General features: G+C 58.8%; 3 protein-coding genes across 8 annotated transcripts; all 3 read right to left on the bottom strand.

The window, feature by feature from the left end:
• Positions 1 to 11: 11 nt before the first annotated feature.
• Positions 12 to 8314, bottom strand: LOC117650333 (LIRP-like). Of its 3 annotated transcripts, none has more exons than XM_034393694.1 (3): positions 8153 to 8314; positions 2302 to 2527; positions 12 to 1587 (listed from the first exon to the last, which is right to left on the bottom strand). In XM_034393694.1, the coding sequence occupies exons 1-3, from the start codon at positions 8162 to 8164 to the stop codon at positions 1415 to 1417; spliced, it is 411 nt and encodes a 136-aa protein (XP_034249585.1). In that variant the 5' UTR covers positions 8165 to 8314; the 3' UTR covers positions 12 to 1414. The 3 variants fall into 3 exon arrangements, with proteins under 3 accessions (XP_034249585.1, XP_034249586.1, XP_034249587.1); XM_034393695.1 differs by lacking the exon at positions 8153 to 8314 and adding an exon at positions 5309 to 5661; XM_034393696.1 differs by lacking the exon at positions 8153 to 8314 and adding an exon at positions 3422 to 3587.
• A 565-nt stretch (positions 8315 to 8879) lies between these two features.
• Positions 8880 to 12093, bottom strand: LOC117650323 (probable uridine nucleosidase 1). Of its 3 annotated transcripts, XM_034393671.1 has the most exons (9): positions 11986 to 12093; positions 10680 to 10728; positions 10544 to 10592; positions 10354 to 10452; positions 10006 to 10277; positions 9806 to 9922; positions 9607 to 9743; positions 9330 to 9500; positions 8880 to 9170 (listed from the first exon to the last, which is right to left on the bottom strand). In XM_034393671.1, the coding sequence occupies exons 1-9, from the start codon at positions 12070 to 12072 to the stop codon at positions 8970 to 8972; spliced, it is 1182 nt and encodes a 393-aa protein (XP_034249562.1). In that variant the 5' UTR covers positions 12073 to 12093; the 3' UTR covers positions 8880 to 8969. The 3 variants fall into 3 exon arrangements, with proteins under 3 accessions (XP_034249562.1, XP_034249564.1, XP_034249563.1); XM_034393673.1 differs by lacking the exon at positions 10680 to 10728 and having other exon boundaries at positions 8881 to 9170; positions 11986 to 12072; XM_034393672.1 differs by lacking the exon at positions 10354 to 10452 and having other exon boundaries at positions 8882 to 9170.
• Positions 12094 to 12725: 632 nt separating this feature from the next.
• Positions 12726 to 15508, bottom strand: LOC117650318 (probable metabolite transport protein CsbC). 2 transcript variants are annotated; one of them, XM_034393667.1, is made up of 8 exons: positions 15017 to 15503; positions 14580 to 14876; positions 14096 to 14206; positions 13892 to 14018; positions 13552 to 13703; positions 13390 to 13469; positions 13209 to 13287; positions 12726 to 13109 (listed from the first exon to the last, which is right to left on the bottom strand). In XM_034393667.1, exons 1-8 carry the CDS (start codon positions 15353 to 15355, stop codon positions 12789 to 12791), a joined length of 1506 nt encoding a protein of 501 aa, XP_034249558.1. In that variant the 5' UTR covers positions 15356 to 15503; the 3' UTR covers positions 12726 to 12788. The 2 variants fall into 2 exon arrangements, with proteins under 2 accessions (XP_034249558.1, XP_034249557.1); XM_034393666.1 differs by having other exon boundaries at positions 13209 to 13469; positions 15017 to 15508.
• Between the last annotated feature and the right edge of the window lie 1146 nt (positions 15509 to 16654).

The following is a 16654-nucleotide window of genomic DNA, read 5'->3' as shown; positions in this document are numbered from 1 at the left end:
ACCACATATGATGACATGCTCTCATATCTTTTATTTCTTTCAGACCACCACAGTTTGGAACAAAACCACTGTAAAGCAAATCTCATTAATAGTAAACGTTAGAAGATCAAATATAGGGCATGGTGGCAGCATTCATCACAGATATTAAGATACAGTAAGAAGCAGTCACAGAAAATCATTATTTATAACAATTCTTGACTGTTCAAGTAATTTTTCTTGAAAAGGTTAGACATTATCTTCATATAGAGATAATAAAAAAAGAAGTAATAGCAATATTTTCCAAGAACAATATTGCATTTCCGGGACTTATGACACATGCAGTCAAGGGCATTCCTTCAAAGATGTGTAGAGAAACAACTTCAGCATGAGATCATTATCATGGATCATTTAATACAATTGTATACTCAGTTTCACTTAATTGTTCTCATATGCAGTTAGTAAAGACAACATATGCAAACCATTAAAGCATTAAAAATATATAAAGTCCCACTTACAATTCATGTCATACTTGCAACACAAAATATAAATACACATAGAGCTTGCATCACTAGCCAGTTTAAAAACAAAGGATAAAGTAATGTACAGGAACCTCATTTACACATTTTATTCTAAAATATCTTTTTTTTCCTCATTTTTTTCTCATCTTTTTGGTCCACCTTCCGGGTCTGTATATAAGTCAATATCACGTTATACACCCGATATCATTATATATCACCGGCTACATCAGCATAGCTGATGTACAAAACCTATTAACTCAGCTAAATTAGTAACACAGCTACTGAGATGGATTCTATCTTCTGAGTGTTTTAAATGTTGTATTACAATTATATTGAACTCATAACAATAACAACAAAAATAAAATTCAGACATTCATGTTGTGAAAACAAAAGGATGCCAAGAGATGTAAAGACACCTAAATTAAAATTTCAAATTCATCGTAAAGATTGTACATCAATATCACACAAACTAAACCTTACACAGCTTAAGTCGAATGGACGTATAAAAAAAGCTTCTAAGTGAAGCCAATGATCACTAGACACACTATTTAGATAGAGCTTTGGGCTCCAGTGGTACACATCAATAAATACTAACAGAAAGAAGAAAATGGAGAAAGTGAAGATTAAAGTAAAGGAGGGTATGAAGTTGTACAGAAGGGATGAAGGCATGTGAGATAGGGGCAAGGAGGAAAAATGACAAGGAAACAGAGATATGAAATAAGACATCGATGAGGGAACAGGGAACAGGAACAGTAGATGTGAAGGGGAGACGAGAGATAAGACAAATTAACAAGTGATGCATATAATTTTTTAAAACAAGGAAATGCCGATAAAAATGATGAGTGTAAAGACAATTAACTTTAACATTGACTAATCAATTAATAAAAAGGACTATTCGAATAGCGATACTTGAGAGGCTAATCCCGCAGCTCACAGTAGGCCATGAGCTCGTCGATGGTGCACGACTTGGAGCAGCACTCGTCGAAGACGCCCCTGGTGACGCGCGTCCGCTGCGTCCGCGACTCCAGCAGCGACGCGGCTCTCAGGCGGTCGCGAAACGGCAGCTGCACGGGCGGCGCCCAGTACTCCTCTGCAAAGGCAAGACAAGACCGAGGTTAGAGCTGACTGTGCACAGCATGCTGCTGAGCCGGGAATGAGGACAAAGACAAAGCAGTGTGCTGCTGGGCTGCTGGGGCCACAGTCGAAGACTGCTGACTGCTGAATGGGGTCAGAGGGGTCGCGGGGTCGCGAGGTCCACATGCTCCCTCGCTGAGACCCACACGGAAACTACTCTTGGAGGACTTGCCCCCTTTTTTCAAAGCAGAAGGGGCTCGGCCGCGAGGGGCGGCAGCAGGGACAGCCGAGGCCCCGGTGGCGTTGGGGGTAGCTACACTGCTGCAAGGCGAGCAAGGCGGAGGGGACGGGGGAAATTAGGGGGGAAGGGAGGGAAGGGAGCGGGGGAGCCCCGGGACTCGGGTCAGGGTTGGCCTCAATCAGGAGCGTCCTACATATGTCACGCAAAGGCGACTGACCTATCATCATTACGCGCAGACGCATTAGGGCATTAAGGTCAGCTGTTTTTGTACCGCCAGAGAGGCCAATAAGCTCTCGGTCAGCAAGCCGCTTTTGGAGAAGCAACGCTGGGCTGGCCTCTAGCCTGCGAAAGCTGCCTGCAGCCCTGCAGCCCTGCAGCCCTGCAGCCCTGCAGCCCTGCAGCCCGCCCGGCCCGGGCTGAGAGGACTCACGTGACTCACGTCTCGCACTGACTCTTGGTGCGGAGCGGAGGGCGGCGGGGCGGACTCACCTGGAGGGGGCGTCTTGTTGGTCTTGAAGTACGAGTTGTACTGGCCGTTGCACAGGAACTTGAGCGCGTCGGACAGGCGGCTGCCGCAGTAGGTGGAGCTGCCCGACGTGCCGGTCCGCGCGTGCCGAGGGTCTCGCTGCGCCGCGGCCAGGCACACCTCGAGGCACGCGAACGCCACCAGCACGGCCACGGCCACGTGCACGCACCACGAGCTGGCGCCACACATCTGCAACAACGAGAAGGACGAGGACGTGAGTGCAAGTTCGGCCGCGTCATGGTCGCGCAGTGCTTCATCTACCCAATCAGGGCCTGAGTGCATGCTCTATGCCGGCCGGCCCGGGCCCACGTGTCCAAGGCGTGCACCGAGGTGGGTGCCCCGTCGGCGCCCCCTCGCCGCCCCAGCACCCCCGCCCCCGGCGTGCCCTGGAGTGGACGCAGCTCTAGTGGCCGCGGGCCGCGCCATGGGGGGCATGGAGCCCGCTGGGCCAACAATGCGGCCACTTATTCCATCAAGCTCCCCCTCGGCCCGCCCGGCCGGCCGGCTGAGCCCCACGCAGCCCCGCGCCCCGCGCCACGCAGCCAGCCACTCCTAGGGCTCTCTATTCTCCCCCAGTGCCGGCGAGGCTGAGCGCTGAGCGGTGGTCATCCGTCAAAATCGCCACCAAAAGCGCGACTTGGACCCGGCCGCCAGCCAGAGGACCCGAAGAGGGGTCCAAAAGAGGTCAGTAGGAAGTAGGCCTGCAACCAGGCCGGTAAACGTAGCTTGACTAGCAGGGGTCGATGGCCAAAGTGACAAAAACAAGCAGTCTCCCAGAGCAAACGGATTTGGAGGAAAAGGTCGAGGGTCGAGCTATAGTTTAAGCAACAAAGTGGCCCAAAAGGGCCAGGAAGGGCGAACACTCGGGCTCAGTGTCGCACGGCCGTGGATGCACGGATTATCGGGTGATCAATCCGCACTCTCCTTACATAATAACACAACGCGATGAAGTGGAGAAAGGGGAAAAACCGTACACCGACAACATGTTTTGGCAGAGTCGCTCCGCGCGGCAAAGCGGCGAGCAGGCGCCACGTTGGGGCGGGTCATGGGGGGGGGGGGGAGTTTTCTGTTGTTTATTCGTACCTTCTAGAGTGGGAAAGCGAGGAAAGGATCCCACCGGCGCGGCCGTCGAAAGCACGTGCCTTCGTCGCCCGGTCAGGGTGTCCGGGCGTGTCCGGGTCGGGCCGCACTTCAGCCGTCCTCCACGGAAGCAGTCTAGGCATTATCATGGCCCACGCAGCAGCACATCAATGAATCCGAGTCGGCGAGCGAGATTGACTATCGCGACACCTCGGCCGTGCCGTGCCGTGCCTGCCGTGCCGTGCCGTGCCGTGCCGGCCGGCAGCCGCGGCCCGCGGCCAGTAAACAAGCTTGTAAATACGGGGCGCTTACGCAATGGCCAATGCGATGCAAAGGGCGGGGCCCGGCGAAGAGAGAAAAGAGGGGGGAGGGTCAACCCTTCCAAGTCTCAAAAGCACGTGTCGACACGCAACCTCCCATTATAACCACCAATCGCTTTCGACTCGCAAAACTACGTCACGGCTGTTCACGGCACCTCGTTTAGTCAAAGGTCTGGTGGTGACAATTGACGACGAAGATGTTGACGGTGACGAGACGACGGGTGGAGTGCGGCGTACGGCCGCGTACGACGCAGAGAGCGTGCCGTCGAGGAGGTGACCCGGCCAGGACGCGTCCACGACGACGACCCGGACTGCACTCTGAGCTTTGCGCCACCCCACGGCCCACGCCACGCCACGCCTCGCTGTTTGTGCGTTTTGGCGCCTGCCGCGTGCCGCCCGCCGCCGCCCCCACGGCGCCTCGCCAGCGCGTCAACAGCACCAACAGCACACGCCCCCGCGTGCACGCCGCACGCTGCGCTCTGTACCACTCTACCCGCACCGAGACGACCGGGACCGAGGCGGGGTGCGGGTGGGGTGCGGGCGGGGCCGCCACTAGAGCAGGGCATTTCCATTGGCAGACTCCCTCCGGCGCGTCGGCCTGCCGCTCCAGCTGGTCCAGCACGGCCAGTGGAAACGTCCCGCCGCGCCGCGCCTAGAGGCCCGCGCCGCCCGCCCGTTTGGCGCGAGGCGCGAGGCGCGCGACGACGGCAATGGAACGGCGCGCCCCGCGGCCGTCGCGACGCCACTTATCACCTTGACGTCAGCGCGTCCAGGGCGTCGGGGGCGTCCAGTCACCGCCTTCTGGGGACCGGCGGCTTCCAGGCCCTTCCGAGCTGCTCTATGCCGGATGAGGCAGTGGAACGCGTAGCGCTAGGAGTGTTCTGAGAACTCCTTCAATGAGAGGCGATTTACAACAAACAGACCCCAGGCCCAGGACGGAATGACCCGGTCTCTCTCAAGCTTCCGGTCTAAGGCTCCACAGGGAAGACCTTCGACGGTATCGAGGAAACCAATCCCTCATTTCCTTCTGGGTGCGAAAAACCAATTTGAGACACAGACGTTGCTCGGCCCGTCCGCGACCTTGCCGAGAAAGGACGGCGGACGGAAGGGCGTGTTGGGAAAGGTCTGCGCGCTGGCACGCTCGAATGAATGAACTCTAGTCAAGGTTCCTGAGGGTTCGGCGCTCTGTGGCCCCATCGTGACCCCAGGGACGGGGCCCCACCAGGGGCACCAGGGGCACGCACCCTCGCCGGGTTGACGACCCGCGGCGACGCGCAGCGCGCAGCACCGCGAAGAGTCGGCGACGAGTCCGTTCCAGGAATTAAGCATAGATAACGCGGAATGGTGGCGCTTGCCGCGGGAATGTCAACAAGCATTCGTTAGCCACTCGGGGAAGGCCCGCACCCGCACGGAGAGAACCAGGGCAAAATCGGCGCTCGCGGAGCGAGAGAGGCCAGACTCCCCTGGACTGTGGAAATCCAATAAGCCACTCCCAGATCGGGGTGGGCAAAAGAAACCAAAGGCAACAAACAACAACAAAAAACGAAAATGAAGCGGACACGGCGCGTACCTTGTGGGAATGATCGGGCAGGCGGTGATACGAGAGAGGCAGACACAGCCTGGCGGCCTTTTCACGAGCCAAGCCTCCCCCAGGACATCCAGGATCTCCAGGTTTTCCGGGACCTCACGGGTCAGGTGGCAGGGACTTGCAGGCACGAGTCGATTGGCTGCGAAGGAGGCGGCGGTACTGTCCACCAGCAGACGACGCGGTAACGTGTAGATGACGAGCAGACGACCCGGCGACGAGCAGACGACGAGCAGACGACGCACGCTGCTGTGGCTCCTCGCGCTGACACGGCACTGGGAACTGGCACTGCCGGCTGCCGGCGGCCGGTCTGAGTGGAGCGGAGGCCGGGCCCGGCCGGGCCGGACAGCCGGACCGGGAGCAGGGAGCAGCGGCACAGCGGCACAGGCGAGGGTGGCGGGCGGCAGCGGCCAGCAGCGGCCCAGAGGTAGAGGGGAGGCAGGGGGAGCCTACTAGCCAATGCCGCCAATGCCACGCAGACTTGAGGTTGAGGGAGGCTGTGACGTGGCATCGATAAGTAATAGCAAAAAACGGCGCACGGGTTAACGAGATAATACGTTGAGCGGTTAGAAAGCTCCTCGCCGAGATTGGCTGGCAGTCTAAAAATATGCCCTCCGATAAGGAGGCGGGCTGAGACTGGACCATCCTGGACCACCCTGGACCCTGCACGTCGACCAGCAGGCCAAGAAGCGCGGCCTTGGCGGTCATTCTGGGCTATTCTGGACCATTCTAGCCGATCATGGGCCCTTCTGGCTCCCTACCTGAAGGGTAGGAGAAAGCCATACTCTGCCCCTGTAAGTATGGGTGAAAAGTGCTTCTCCCCCCCCCCGAAGAGGTCGCCTCTGGATCCGCCACTGGTAGCGTCCGGACTGCCGGCGCGTGTATCATGGACTAGATCAGAACTCAAGTCAAAGCCTAGCTAATTTTACTCAATCAAATTGAAACCCCGTCTCGACAGGCCGTTTCCTTTTCCTCGCCAATTAGCGAGCGATGCGATACTGGCCCGACACGAGTTCGGTTGTTTTATAACACGGCTGCAGCGCTATCGCCTTTGTTTTTCTTTTTCACGCAATTTTATTGCTCATTCCGCGGCGCGCGGTCCGCGTGCGTGCACCGTGCCGATAAGCCGCCACTCCAATTCAATAAGAATCAATCAATTTATTTGTGGTCTAATTTTGCATCTATAATGAGGGCTTGTTAACAACAAGTTCGATGTATCGCACGGCGCGGCCGGCGATTGATGCGATTGGGGTTCGAGAGCGGGACACGGCCACGTGGCGATTTGCTCGAGGAAGGGTTCTACACAAGGGTGCACCCAAGAAAGTCTGTTGATGCACTGGCCGGCAGTGGTTCTCTGCTCCGACACAAATTCGGGAAGAGTGCTCGCTCTGTGTTTGGGGTGGTGGTAAGGCCTTGGAGTCTGTACCCCGCTACCGCTCCACTTTGAGATTCGTCGCTTCGACAGGCTGTTCCCACTTGTGTCACAGCGAAGTCGAAGAGGGCGCGTGCAACGGGATAACTTGATGAAATTTCAAAAAAATTTGTTGACACATTTTTAAGCAGGGTTTTGAACACGTTCGGGAGGGGTGGCGTCAAAGAATGATAAAATCTGTGTGTCGATGTCCTGCACAAGACTATACTTGTTTCAGCAAACTAGCACAGCTCGCTAGAGCACTGCTCCTTCTCCCCTTTCCCCTCCCCGATGGCGCACTGCCGCCCACTGCCGCACTGAGGCCATTGTTTGTCGGCCCCGTGGCTCCAATGTCTGCCATGCATCGCCACGCATCGCCACATCGCCACGCAGGCTCGGCGTGGACACGTCGTGGCTGCAAGAAAGTCCGCCACTCAGCTTCATCTATTTACGCCAGTACGTACGTCAGTCCCCTGCCAGCCCAGCCCGTCCTGCCCGCCCTGGCGCAACAGTGTAGCAGCAGCCGGCAAAGCTTGTCCCGCCTCGCTCAACGCCAAAAATGATTAAAAATGCGCCTTTTAACCAACCGAAGTTCAACCCCACTGCGACGCCCAGGGGTGGCAACGGCGGCGCGGAGCAGTGGCCCACAAACAGAACTATTGTTTTACAGAAAAAGGGAAAATAACAGCCATGCGAGTTGCCGGCGACGCTTACACGAAAACAGCTCTGAGCGACTTTGGACCTCGTGACAACAAGATACAACTGCTGCAGGCTGATCTGGTCACGCCTGCTTCGCTCCGTCTCGGCCGCGTCGTTGGACCGTAGCAGGGTGTGGCTTGGTGCGGCGGGGCGGGGCGAGGCGGCGGGGCGGGGTGGCAGGGCGCGCAGGTCCGCGCCCCGTGGTCCTGGCGGTCCTTGCGACGGCGCCGCCGAGGACCGGGACGGTGCAGCGCCCGGCCCGCCACCCCGCCGCCAACAAGGGCACAACACGGTTGATAACCTAGAGCCGGGCCGCCACGGTGCATTGCACGGTGTCATTTATCGGAGAGAGTGAAAGAGGAGACCGGCGGCGAGAGGGAGAGAAGGAAAAAAGACGGGACAGTACGCTATTTTCGAGCGCGGCCTAGCATTTGGACCCAGCTGTTTGCAACGAGACTATGTAGCGAGTCAACAACGACCCGTCGCGCACAGATGGCCCGGTTGCGAATCGCCTAGAGCTGCGGAGAGGCAGAGACGGCCGTCGCGGTCCTCAGTGGAATTATTTCGAGAATTTCGGCAGATAAGCCCGCACCACGGTGTCAAGCCAAAGGTCGGCGTTCAGTGACACGGCGACACCAGCCCGACGGGCGCACGGTGTCCACTGCACGGAGTGCACGGGGGAGGCCAGCCGAGCAGCGCGCTGTTGGTCTCGTACTCACCCTCATCGGCATCCTGGTTCCCCCCGGTATGGTGGTGCTGCTGCAGGACGCCTTCTTGCGGCGCGTGCTGGACGTGGAGTACCGGGGGTGACGCCAGCCTCAACCTGCCCTACGGCCAGCCCTGCCTGCCTGCCAGCCCTGCCTGCCAGCCCTGCCTGCCAGCCCTGCCTTCCAGCCCTGCTGCCTTACCGCGCGCCCGGCCTGCCTGCCCCGCACTGGCCGCTGCGTTTGCGCTGGGCCCGCAACAGCCGCACGCTGGACAGCCCGGCGGCCAGCCCGGCCAGCCCGCCGGCGGAGAGAGGGGGCGTCGTTTCCTCGTCTCGTCGCGGAAGGCGCGCGGTGCCGGCCGCAGCGGCCCTCGCGCTGGCCGTGGTCCAGCCAGCCGGCCTGCACTCCGCCCCGCACCCCCACGGCTATAAAAAGCCGGCCGTTCATCATCTGGGCGCGCGGACGCCGCTGCACTGTTGGAGCGGCCGCGTACCGCCCGAATCCAGAGCCTTAGCCGCAGAGGTCCTTACCGCGTGTGCGTCACAGTGCAGCGTGCGGAGCGTGCGGAGTCCGTCCAGCGAGCCGGCCGTCGGCCCAGCCGGGTGGAGCCGGGCGGTCTCGCGGGTGGGCCTGGCCCACTGGGCCACCCGGCGCACTCGATAACGGGCATCGCGTTATCGGTCCTGGGCCAGGCTAGGCCAGTACTGGGACAGGCTCGGGCCCTGAGTAGTGTCTGAGTGCGTGGGAGGGGGAGGGGTGGAAACTAAGCTGAAGGCAGCTGCCCGGCTGAACGTTTATGCCATCACGAGTCTGGCCCAATGAACAGAGATTAGTCCTCTCCTGCAACGGCCTTGTGCGCCTTGTCAGCTCGGGACGACACGGAGACGGGCGCGGACAGCAGTTCCAGCAGCAGGCACTCCGCCAGCGCGCGGTCGGCCCGCTGCAGCAGCACCGCGTTCGCGGCCTTGCCGCTCCGCCCCACGTAGTCCACCAGCGTGGCCGCGCGCGCGAAGCCGTCGCCCAGCACCACCTGCAAGCAAGCGGGGAGCGCGCTCAAGAAGACTCCGCCAAACAATACCTTGTACTCTTATCGTTCCTAATCCAGCCGGACCGCCATGAAAACAATCCAAAATCGGATAACAGTTTCCGAAGCGCTTCCCCCTGGACGGGGCCCTGGCTTGTCTCTGACCTGGACGTTGGTGGTGGTCCTTTCCGTGATCAAGTCGGGCCGCAGCACGAACAGGGCGAGCATGGCGTCCGCCGGGTTGTACCGCTTGCCCGACCGAGTCCGGCGCTCCGCCAGATTCAGGAACTCCATCTGTGGAGTGGCGAGCGCGCCCAGCCGGTCCCTGCGCCACTCCTGGAACACGGTTGCCTCTGAGCTGGCACGGCAAGTCGTTTGGGGTGGGGCGTGGGGCACGACGCGCTACGAGTTAGGGCGGTCGCGGTGAGTCGAGGGACCGCACCTGGGAGAAGTTGGTGGCCGTGACGGTCTCCCAGGGCAGCAAGAACACGGGCTTCGGCACGCTGCGCAGCACGGCCTCGAAGGCCTCGGCGTCCATGTACACGTTGAACTCGGTGGCGGCCTTGGTGTTCCCCACGCCTGCACCAGATGACGCTTAGTGCACTCGGCACACTACGTGACCCCACAAACGCTTCACTCACCCATCGAGGACCCTCCAAGCACGAAAACGTCCCTCAGGTTGTCCAGGAACTCCGGGTCGAGGCGCGATGCCAGCGCCACGTTGGTCATCGGCCCGAGGCACACGAGGCTGATGCGACCTGCAAACCAGGGCCAGGACCCGGAGTGCTGGTGCGAATCCCAGACGCGCAGCGCGCAGCCATGCAGCCAGCGCGGCACTCACCAGGGTACCGACGGGCCAGGCGCACCAAGGCGACGGCGGCGTGCTCCACCTGCACCGAACTGTAGCTATCGTTGGCGGGGAGGAAGTCGCCGAGGCCGTCCTCTCCGAAGTGGTGGTCCGTGGGCGGCGTGACCAGCAGGGACTGCGCGGCGCCCCCGAACACGGGCACATCCGCGCGCCCCGCCGTGCGCAGCGTGGCCAGCACGTTGCGTGTCACGTTCCTCAAGCCCGTGTTGCCCTGCGCGCACGTCACCGCCAACACTCGGACGCGCCTGCACATCGGAGCGCAGTGCGTCACGGCCTTGCAGGTCAGCGCGCCAACGAGCCAGCGTGCTGCACCGCGCTTACGTGCCCTCCACGCCGCCGGGCTGCTCCGCCTCGGCGCCGAGCAGCACCAGGAGGGCCATCGCGTCGTCGGCGCCGGCGTCGGTGTCCACAACCAGCAGCCTGCAAGTGGACTCTATAGGACTCTAGTGGCGGCCAGGCGGCGCGATAGCAGTGGCTCCAAGAAGAAGAAGGGGAGGGGCAGGGAACTCACCTCTCCGTCATATCGGCTCCGGCCCCGAGAGCAGCGCCCGCGATGGCACCTGAAACCGACAGAGCGGTTCGAATTTAAACCGGGACGAGCCCTTCCGACTCCAAGACGTCAAGTGTCCCTGGCCTAGAGCACTCACAGCAAGCAGACCCGCGGCAGCCTGTCGCCGGCACCGTAAGGAACACGGCCTGGAAAACCATTTCCCAATACTTAGGCGGCTCCAAGAAGTGGACGTTGTCGCGTGGGTATAAATCGTTTGTACGACCTTCTTTTGTCTAACCCGGCCAAATTTCACCTGCCTGGTAATCGTTGCCTCGTTCGGGCGATCGAATCCCAGGACTTACACATTTTTATTGGTTTTACCATTGCGGTTCGAACCTATGGCTTCAAAGGACTTCGTTCCACGAACAAATCTACATGAGTTGTGGTGGCAGAGAGCAAAGAGACGTCGGGTACCAACGACAGAGTTCGGGGTTCGATACCCGCTCGGTCCCAAATGTTTTTACCAGGCAAGGAAAGGCGTACACTTTTGTACTGGCTTCACCACTGTGATCGAACCTCGGGTCGAACCGGCTTCAAGCACTTCGTTCCACAAACGGGTCGACATGAGCGGTGGTGGCCGAGAGCAGAGAGGCGTCGGGTCCCGACATCAGAGTTCGGGGTTCGATACCCGTCAGGTCGCAAATGTTTTTACCAAGCGAGCATAGCACGAAGGCGGTTCAAGTATACAAAATCGGCCGCCTACCGGCGTGCCTCTCATAGCCCAGTGGTTCCGCTGCTGGGCAGGGTGACGCAGACTCCTGAGTACCAGTAGCATGGCCCCTGAGTGGGAAGGGGGCCGGGGATCGAAACCCGACTACTGGGAAAGGTGGCAGCCTGGCCTACTATGAGAGGACTCCTCCACATCACAGATGACGTGACCAATGACGGGGCCACTGCGGTTTAACTCTGAGGTTGCTCCTGTGATGAGATGGGGGAACTGTCTGGTGAGCACCACTCCCGCAGGGAAGAGGGCCGGTTCGCCGGGGTGCCCTCTTTCGCTGAAATTTTCTATATCTTGTTGATTTTATTTATGGTACTCTATCGTTGCATTAAAATGTGTTTGGTTTTTCTTAAAAGGAGAAACATTATCAAACCAAATAAACAGGATTAAGAATTTTGTTTTGAGAAAACTGTATTGCAGCCATGTCGTGATGGACAGAGAGTACGCCGCGGGTGTTTGGACCAATGGAGCGCCGCCGAGTCGCTCTCCAGGCTGTCCGCCTGACCCCGTGGCGGTGTAAGTGGACCGGACAGAACGGAAGTCGTACAAAAAGGCAGGTAGGACAAAACTAAGGCCGGACAAAATCTTCTGCCGATTCACGGGCAGGCGATGTTTCGGCTCTCTCGCACTGAAGAAAGTCGGACGAACTACGAGCACCGGTCACCCCTCCGGCCACACATACCAGCACTGTTGCGAGCGAGGCCGCAAGCACCGGGGAGGCTGCGCGTCGCAGCGAGGCGGTCCTGGTCCCCGTCCTGGTCCCCGTCATGGTTCACTGCGAAATGACTGTTCCTGGCGCGCAACACACCCGAACGCCGCGGTGGCGCCAAGGCCGTCGGGTTATGGCTGATAGCGCCACCTTGGAGGCGGCTTACACGTCAACGCGGACTGCAAGCCACCAGGGAATGTTTGTCACGACACGCCCACCTTGCGGCGTTTTTCGTGACCTGGCAACGCCTGGCACATGAAAAAACCAACCACAGCTCAGTGACAAAATGATAATAATTATAAGGTTGTTTATCCCTCTTTTCCTGCGGTACCTTCACCCGCGCAAGCGCAGCCGAGTCACTCTGCCTGGCCTGGCCGCGGAAGGGTTGTCTCACATTGATTGGTCTTCTCACCCCATCCACTGCCGGCAAGGCGGGGGCGGGGCTCTGAGAAATGCTGCCGGCGAGCATGTGGCCAACACCGCGGATGCGAGTGCGGTACGTCGAGTTGCGTCCCCGAGGCGCCTGGCAGGTAGGTCGGGGACGACCAGATAAGATATTTTTCAAGGAAACGGTAAGATTTTCTGAATAGGGACCAGCGAATTGGGAGGCTAGAATGCCACCAGTAGTACCAGGAAAGTCGATTCGGGCTACACTATCTACGAGTTGTCCATTCAGAATCAAATCAGGATAGTGATAAAAATGGTCAACGAGGTAAAACGTTCACGAGCCTTGTATTTCAGTTCAAAAGAGAGATCGTCGCGGAGGTCGAGCGACTTCAGGCCGAGCCGGCCGCGTGTTCGCGCTCCGCGAGCGTCCCGTCCTGGTCTTGTTCGTGCTGGCCGTGCTCCACGAGCTGCTGGCGCGAGGCGGTCGACGAGAGGGCCCTCTCGCGAAGCTCGTCCTGGACCCGCACGAGCGTGCGGCCGCGCGTCTCGGGGACCACCAGGATGGTGAAGACGGCGATGAACAGGTTGGTGAGCGCGAAGACGCCGAACGGGATGAAGTACTCGCCGATCTTGCCCAGCGCGCCGAAGGCTTGCTGCGTGCCGAAGGACGTGGCGGACAGCAGCACGGCCGACAGCGGGGCCACGATCATCTGCAAGGAGAAGCATCAGGGGCATCATTCTTCCCGAACTCAAGGCGCGGGACCACAGACATGAGGGCGCTCCTCAGGATGCATGACGGGTGCACTCACCTTGGCGCGCTGGCTGAGCAGCTCGCCCTGCAGCACGTGCGACACGGGGATGACGCCGCCGCCAGTGGCGGCCATGAAGGCCATGAGCGCGACCAGCGGCACCCACTTGGCGGGCCCCAAATCCACGGTGAGGTGCTCCTTGACGAAGAAGTAGCCGCTCATGGCCACCATGGCGATGAAGTTGATAATGGCGGTAGCGCTGAGCTGTACGCGCCGTCCCAGCCGCTCCACCAGGTACATGGACACGACTATCATGACCACCTGCAGCACAACGCCGCGCCACGCGCCACTTTTCAGCAATGCACACAGGGCCGCAGGCGCGGGTACAGGTATCGTCCCTCACCTTGACGCCGATGACGAGCATGGAGGCGACCTTGGGGATGGGGGCGCCGGCCTCCTCGAAGATGCTCTGCGTGAAGGACAGCACCGTGGTGACGCCGAACAGCGCCGGCGAGCCGCTCAGCACCATCACGATCAGCGCGGCCCGCTTCACGCCTGCGAGAGGGGCAGAACAGCAAAGCCATTGATACAATACAAGCGCCTGCAAAGTGAGGATAGGCAAGCCCGCGACGCGCAGGTGCGGCGTGCTCGCGCGGTTGCCTACCGCCGACCTCACAGGCGCCATGCCCCGCCAACACCGCCAACCAGTCAGCCGTCTCGTCTCCTCCCGTCCCCGGCCTTACCGGGCGGCGACAGCGTGTCCCTCCAGGACTGCGCCTCCTCCATCTGGCGCTGCACCGACCTCCGTATCTTCGCCATCTCCTCGCGCACCGCCGCGGGTTCGTGGCCGCGACGCAGCTTGAACAGCACCTGCGGGGCGGATTCGAGAGCCGTCATTGGCAGGTAATCAAGCACGACGGCAGACCTTCCCCCTCCGACGTACGCACCGCTTCGGCGTCCTCGTGGCGGCCCTCCATGGCCAGGAAGAAGGGCGACTCGCGCGTGCAGAACAGATGCAGCAGCAGCGACGCGGCGATCAGCGGCAGCGGGGACAGGGCCTGCGGGGGCACGGTGGGGCGGCCGTCAAGCACGAGCTCGCGGGGCGCGTCGCGAAACGACGTGCCGCGGGGCACGTCGCGAAATCCTGCTCGCTGCGGGCGTGGCTGTGATCACGAGATAAGGACCTCGGCCGCACAATGAGGAGGGAACGGCTCGATTTGACATCGATTTGGGGTTTCCTCCTCAGTAAGCGGAAATGAAAAGAACAAAAGCGCGGGGGCCTCGATGCACAAATCTACGAGGAAAGCGGAATATACAGTGTACCAGAAATATGGGCTGAGTACCCATAGATTTGTACATAGAGGGTTCCGTTTTTGTGCCTTTCACTCCACCGCTTCAGAGGAGCTAGCACTATTTTTCGCAACCGTGCACCTCCTGCCAGTACGTGAGTTGCGGTCCGATGACGAAGGCCAGCAGCTGACCGGACGGTGCGAGCAGCGTCATGACGAGGATGAGGACGCTGCGCATCACGGGCGTGGCCATCTCCCCCAGGTAGATGGACGAGAAGGTGAAGTTGACTCCCATGCCGGTGCCGGCCAGCAGCCGCGCCGCGTACAGGTGGCCCGCCGAGGAGGCGAAGTACGTCAGCAGCACCCACACCAGGAAGGCGAGCGGCGCCACGGACAGCGTGTAGGGCCGGCCCAGGCGCGTGAACACGGCCCAGCTCACCTGAGGTAGCGCCAACACTCTCTTAGAAAATGCAAGTCATTTTGGTGGAGCAATCACGGAATATCTAGGGCAATGGAGATGCTTTCTAGAACTGTCACCAACCACACTGTAAGTGTTTAATCCTTCGTTGAGCGACTCACCACGGAGCCGGGCAGCAGACCCAGCTCGAAGAGCGACACGATCCAGGTGCGCTCCTCGGCGGTGGGGACGAACGGGCCCTCGCCGTGCATGAGCTTGCTGACGCCCGGGGACGACCAGCCCTGCGCCATGCCCTGCGCCAGCGTCTGGCACATGAGGGCGGCCGCGGACAGGCACTGGCACCCCACGGACGGCCACGGCACTCCGGCCGCCCCGGCCGCGGCCCTGGGAGACGGACGAGGGGCCTCCGCCCCCTCCGACGAGGCCGGCGTCTCCTCGGCGCGCCCTTTGTCAGTCACCGCCATGGCCGCGGCGGTCTCGGCGTCCTTGTGCGTCAGCATGGCGCGGCGCTGCGGGGCGGGGCGCTGCGGGATGGCGGTCGACGGCGTGCCTTCACCTGAAGCCGGCGGACGACAGGGATGCCCCAGCGGTCCCCTGGCCACGCCGGCCACGCGCCGTTCCGGTCAGCAGGCACCGCCACGCCGCGCCACCACCTCGAATCGAGATAAACACTTGACTTAAAACTGGCGATAAAGGCGGAGACAAAAAAGAAGCTCAGGAAAGTGGAGAACATGAAAGCAGATAATACTGTTACTTTTCAGAAAAAGCTATTCATTTTCGGAGAAAATCACAGCGCAGTGAGAGGAGAATCTCCCGTGACTGGGCGTGACGCAGCCTGCTCGCGGCGTAGGGGCAGTCCGGGGAGGGGTGGGGTACGGGGGGAGGGGGCGCGGGCGCAGCAAGCGGAATCGAGCCCCCTCACAGATATTCTTCTGACTCACTGCTTGGCGCCTCACAGCCTGAGGGTACTGGCATGCTGACACATTATGTATGCTACTATTTCTGTTTTGTCTGTATGTATAACGTATGATCTGGTCTTTCTGTATAATGCAACATCTGCTATAAAGTCGGATCAGAGCCAGACAAACAAGGAGCGACCACAAAACGTTGGACAAGCTTGGAATGGAAATGCTTACTCTCTTTCTACTATGTGGCAAATAAATCATCTTTCAATATTTTGCTCTCTGGAGCCTTAGTGATATACATAAATCAATGTAATTTTAAAACCATCTGGTTTGCAATACATGAATTGTCAGTAATCATTTGGATTAAAAATAAAAGGTCCAAGTGACAGAAAAACGTGCCTATTAAAGAGAGAAGAAGAATATAGAAGATAATGGGTAAGATAAAGTGGAGGTCAAAGTAAGAGGAAAAATTATTTTAAGATCGTGTAAAGTTTGTTGCAATTGCAATGACCAAAAGCACAAACACTAAATTGAAGTTACATACTCTCAAAATTGCAGCGAGCTGCTGTTGGGTCTAATATATTGGTTCAGAACAAAATAAATAGTGGTTAAATAGTATTTCTTTGTTTCAGTGACACTACTCTTACGGCCTTCAAAAGAAACCTATGTGTTATTGTTTTGCTTTAAGTTTATTTTGAACGTTTTGGACTGAACATAAGACAGCGAAGAAAGTAGTATGTACACTATCTCACTAAAACTTTCACTGGGAGTTTATTAGTGAAGTTATGTTGCAGAATCAAAGGGCTGACAAACAAAGTTTTGAAAATATCAAAATCTTTCAACAAGTTTTTAGAACAGCAAACGTTTTACCAACACAATTACTAGACTTTTCAA

The sequence above is a fragment of the Thrips palmi genome, unplaced genomic scaffold (assembly GCF_012932325.1).
Source record: "Thrips palmi isolate BJ-2018 unplaced genomic scaffold, TpBJ-2018v1 HiC_scaffold_5, whole genome shotgun sequence".
Lineage (NCBI taxonomy): Eukaryota > Metazoa > Arthropoda > Insecta > Thysanoptera > Thripidae > Thrips > Thrips palmi.
Note: the sequence above shows the minus strand (reverse complement) of the source record. Positions and strands in the feature narration are given on the sequence as shown.

What these genes read in the sequence shown, in the direction of transcription:
- LOC117650323 (XM_034393671.1), bottom strand. Translation starts at nt 12,072, where the DNA reads ATGACGGGGACCAGGACGGGGACCAGGACCGCCTCGCTGCGACGCGCA. An exon ending in CCTGGCCCGTCGGTACCCTG is followed by an intron (nt 9,923 to 10,005) that starts GTGAGTGCCGCG and finishes CCTGGTTTGCAG; the next exon opens with GTCGCATCAGCCTCGTGTGC. An exon ending in CGGCCACCAACTTCTCCCAG is followed by an intron (nt 9,501 to 9,606) that starts GTGCGGTCCCTC and finishes ACCGTGTTCCAG; the next exon opens with GAGTGGCGCAGGGACCGGCT.
- LOC117650333 (XM_034393694.1), bottom strand. An exon ending in CAACAAGACGCCCCCTCCAG is followed by an intron (nt 1,588 to 2,301) that starts GTGAGTCCGCCC and finishes TTGCCTTTGCAG; the next exon opens with AGGAGTACTGGGCGCCGCCC.
- LOC117650318 (XM_034393666.1), bottom strand. Translation starts at nt 15,355, where the DNA reads ATGCTGACGCACAAGGACGCCGAGACCGCCGCGGCCATGGCGGTGACT. An exon ending in GTCTGCTGCCCGGCTCCGTG is followed by an intron (nt 14,877 to 15,016) that starts GTGAGTCGCTCA and finishes GCGCTACCTCAG; the next exon opens with GTGAGCTGGGCCGTGTTCAC. An exon ending in TGCTCGTCATCGGCGTCAAG is followed by an intron (nt 13,470 to 13,551) that starts GTGAGGGACGAT and finishes GTTGTGCTGCAG; the next exon opens with GTGGTCATGATAGTCGTGTC.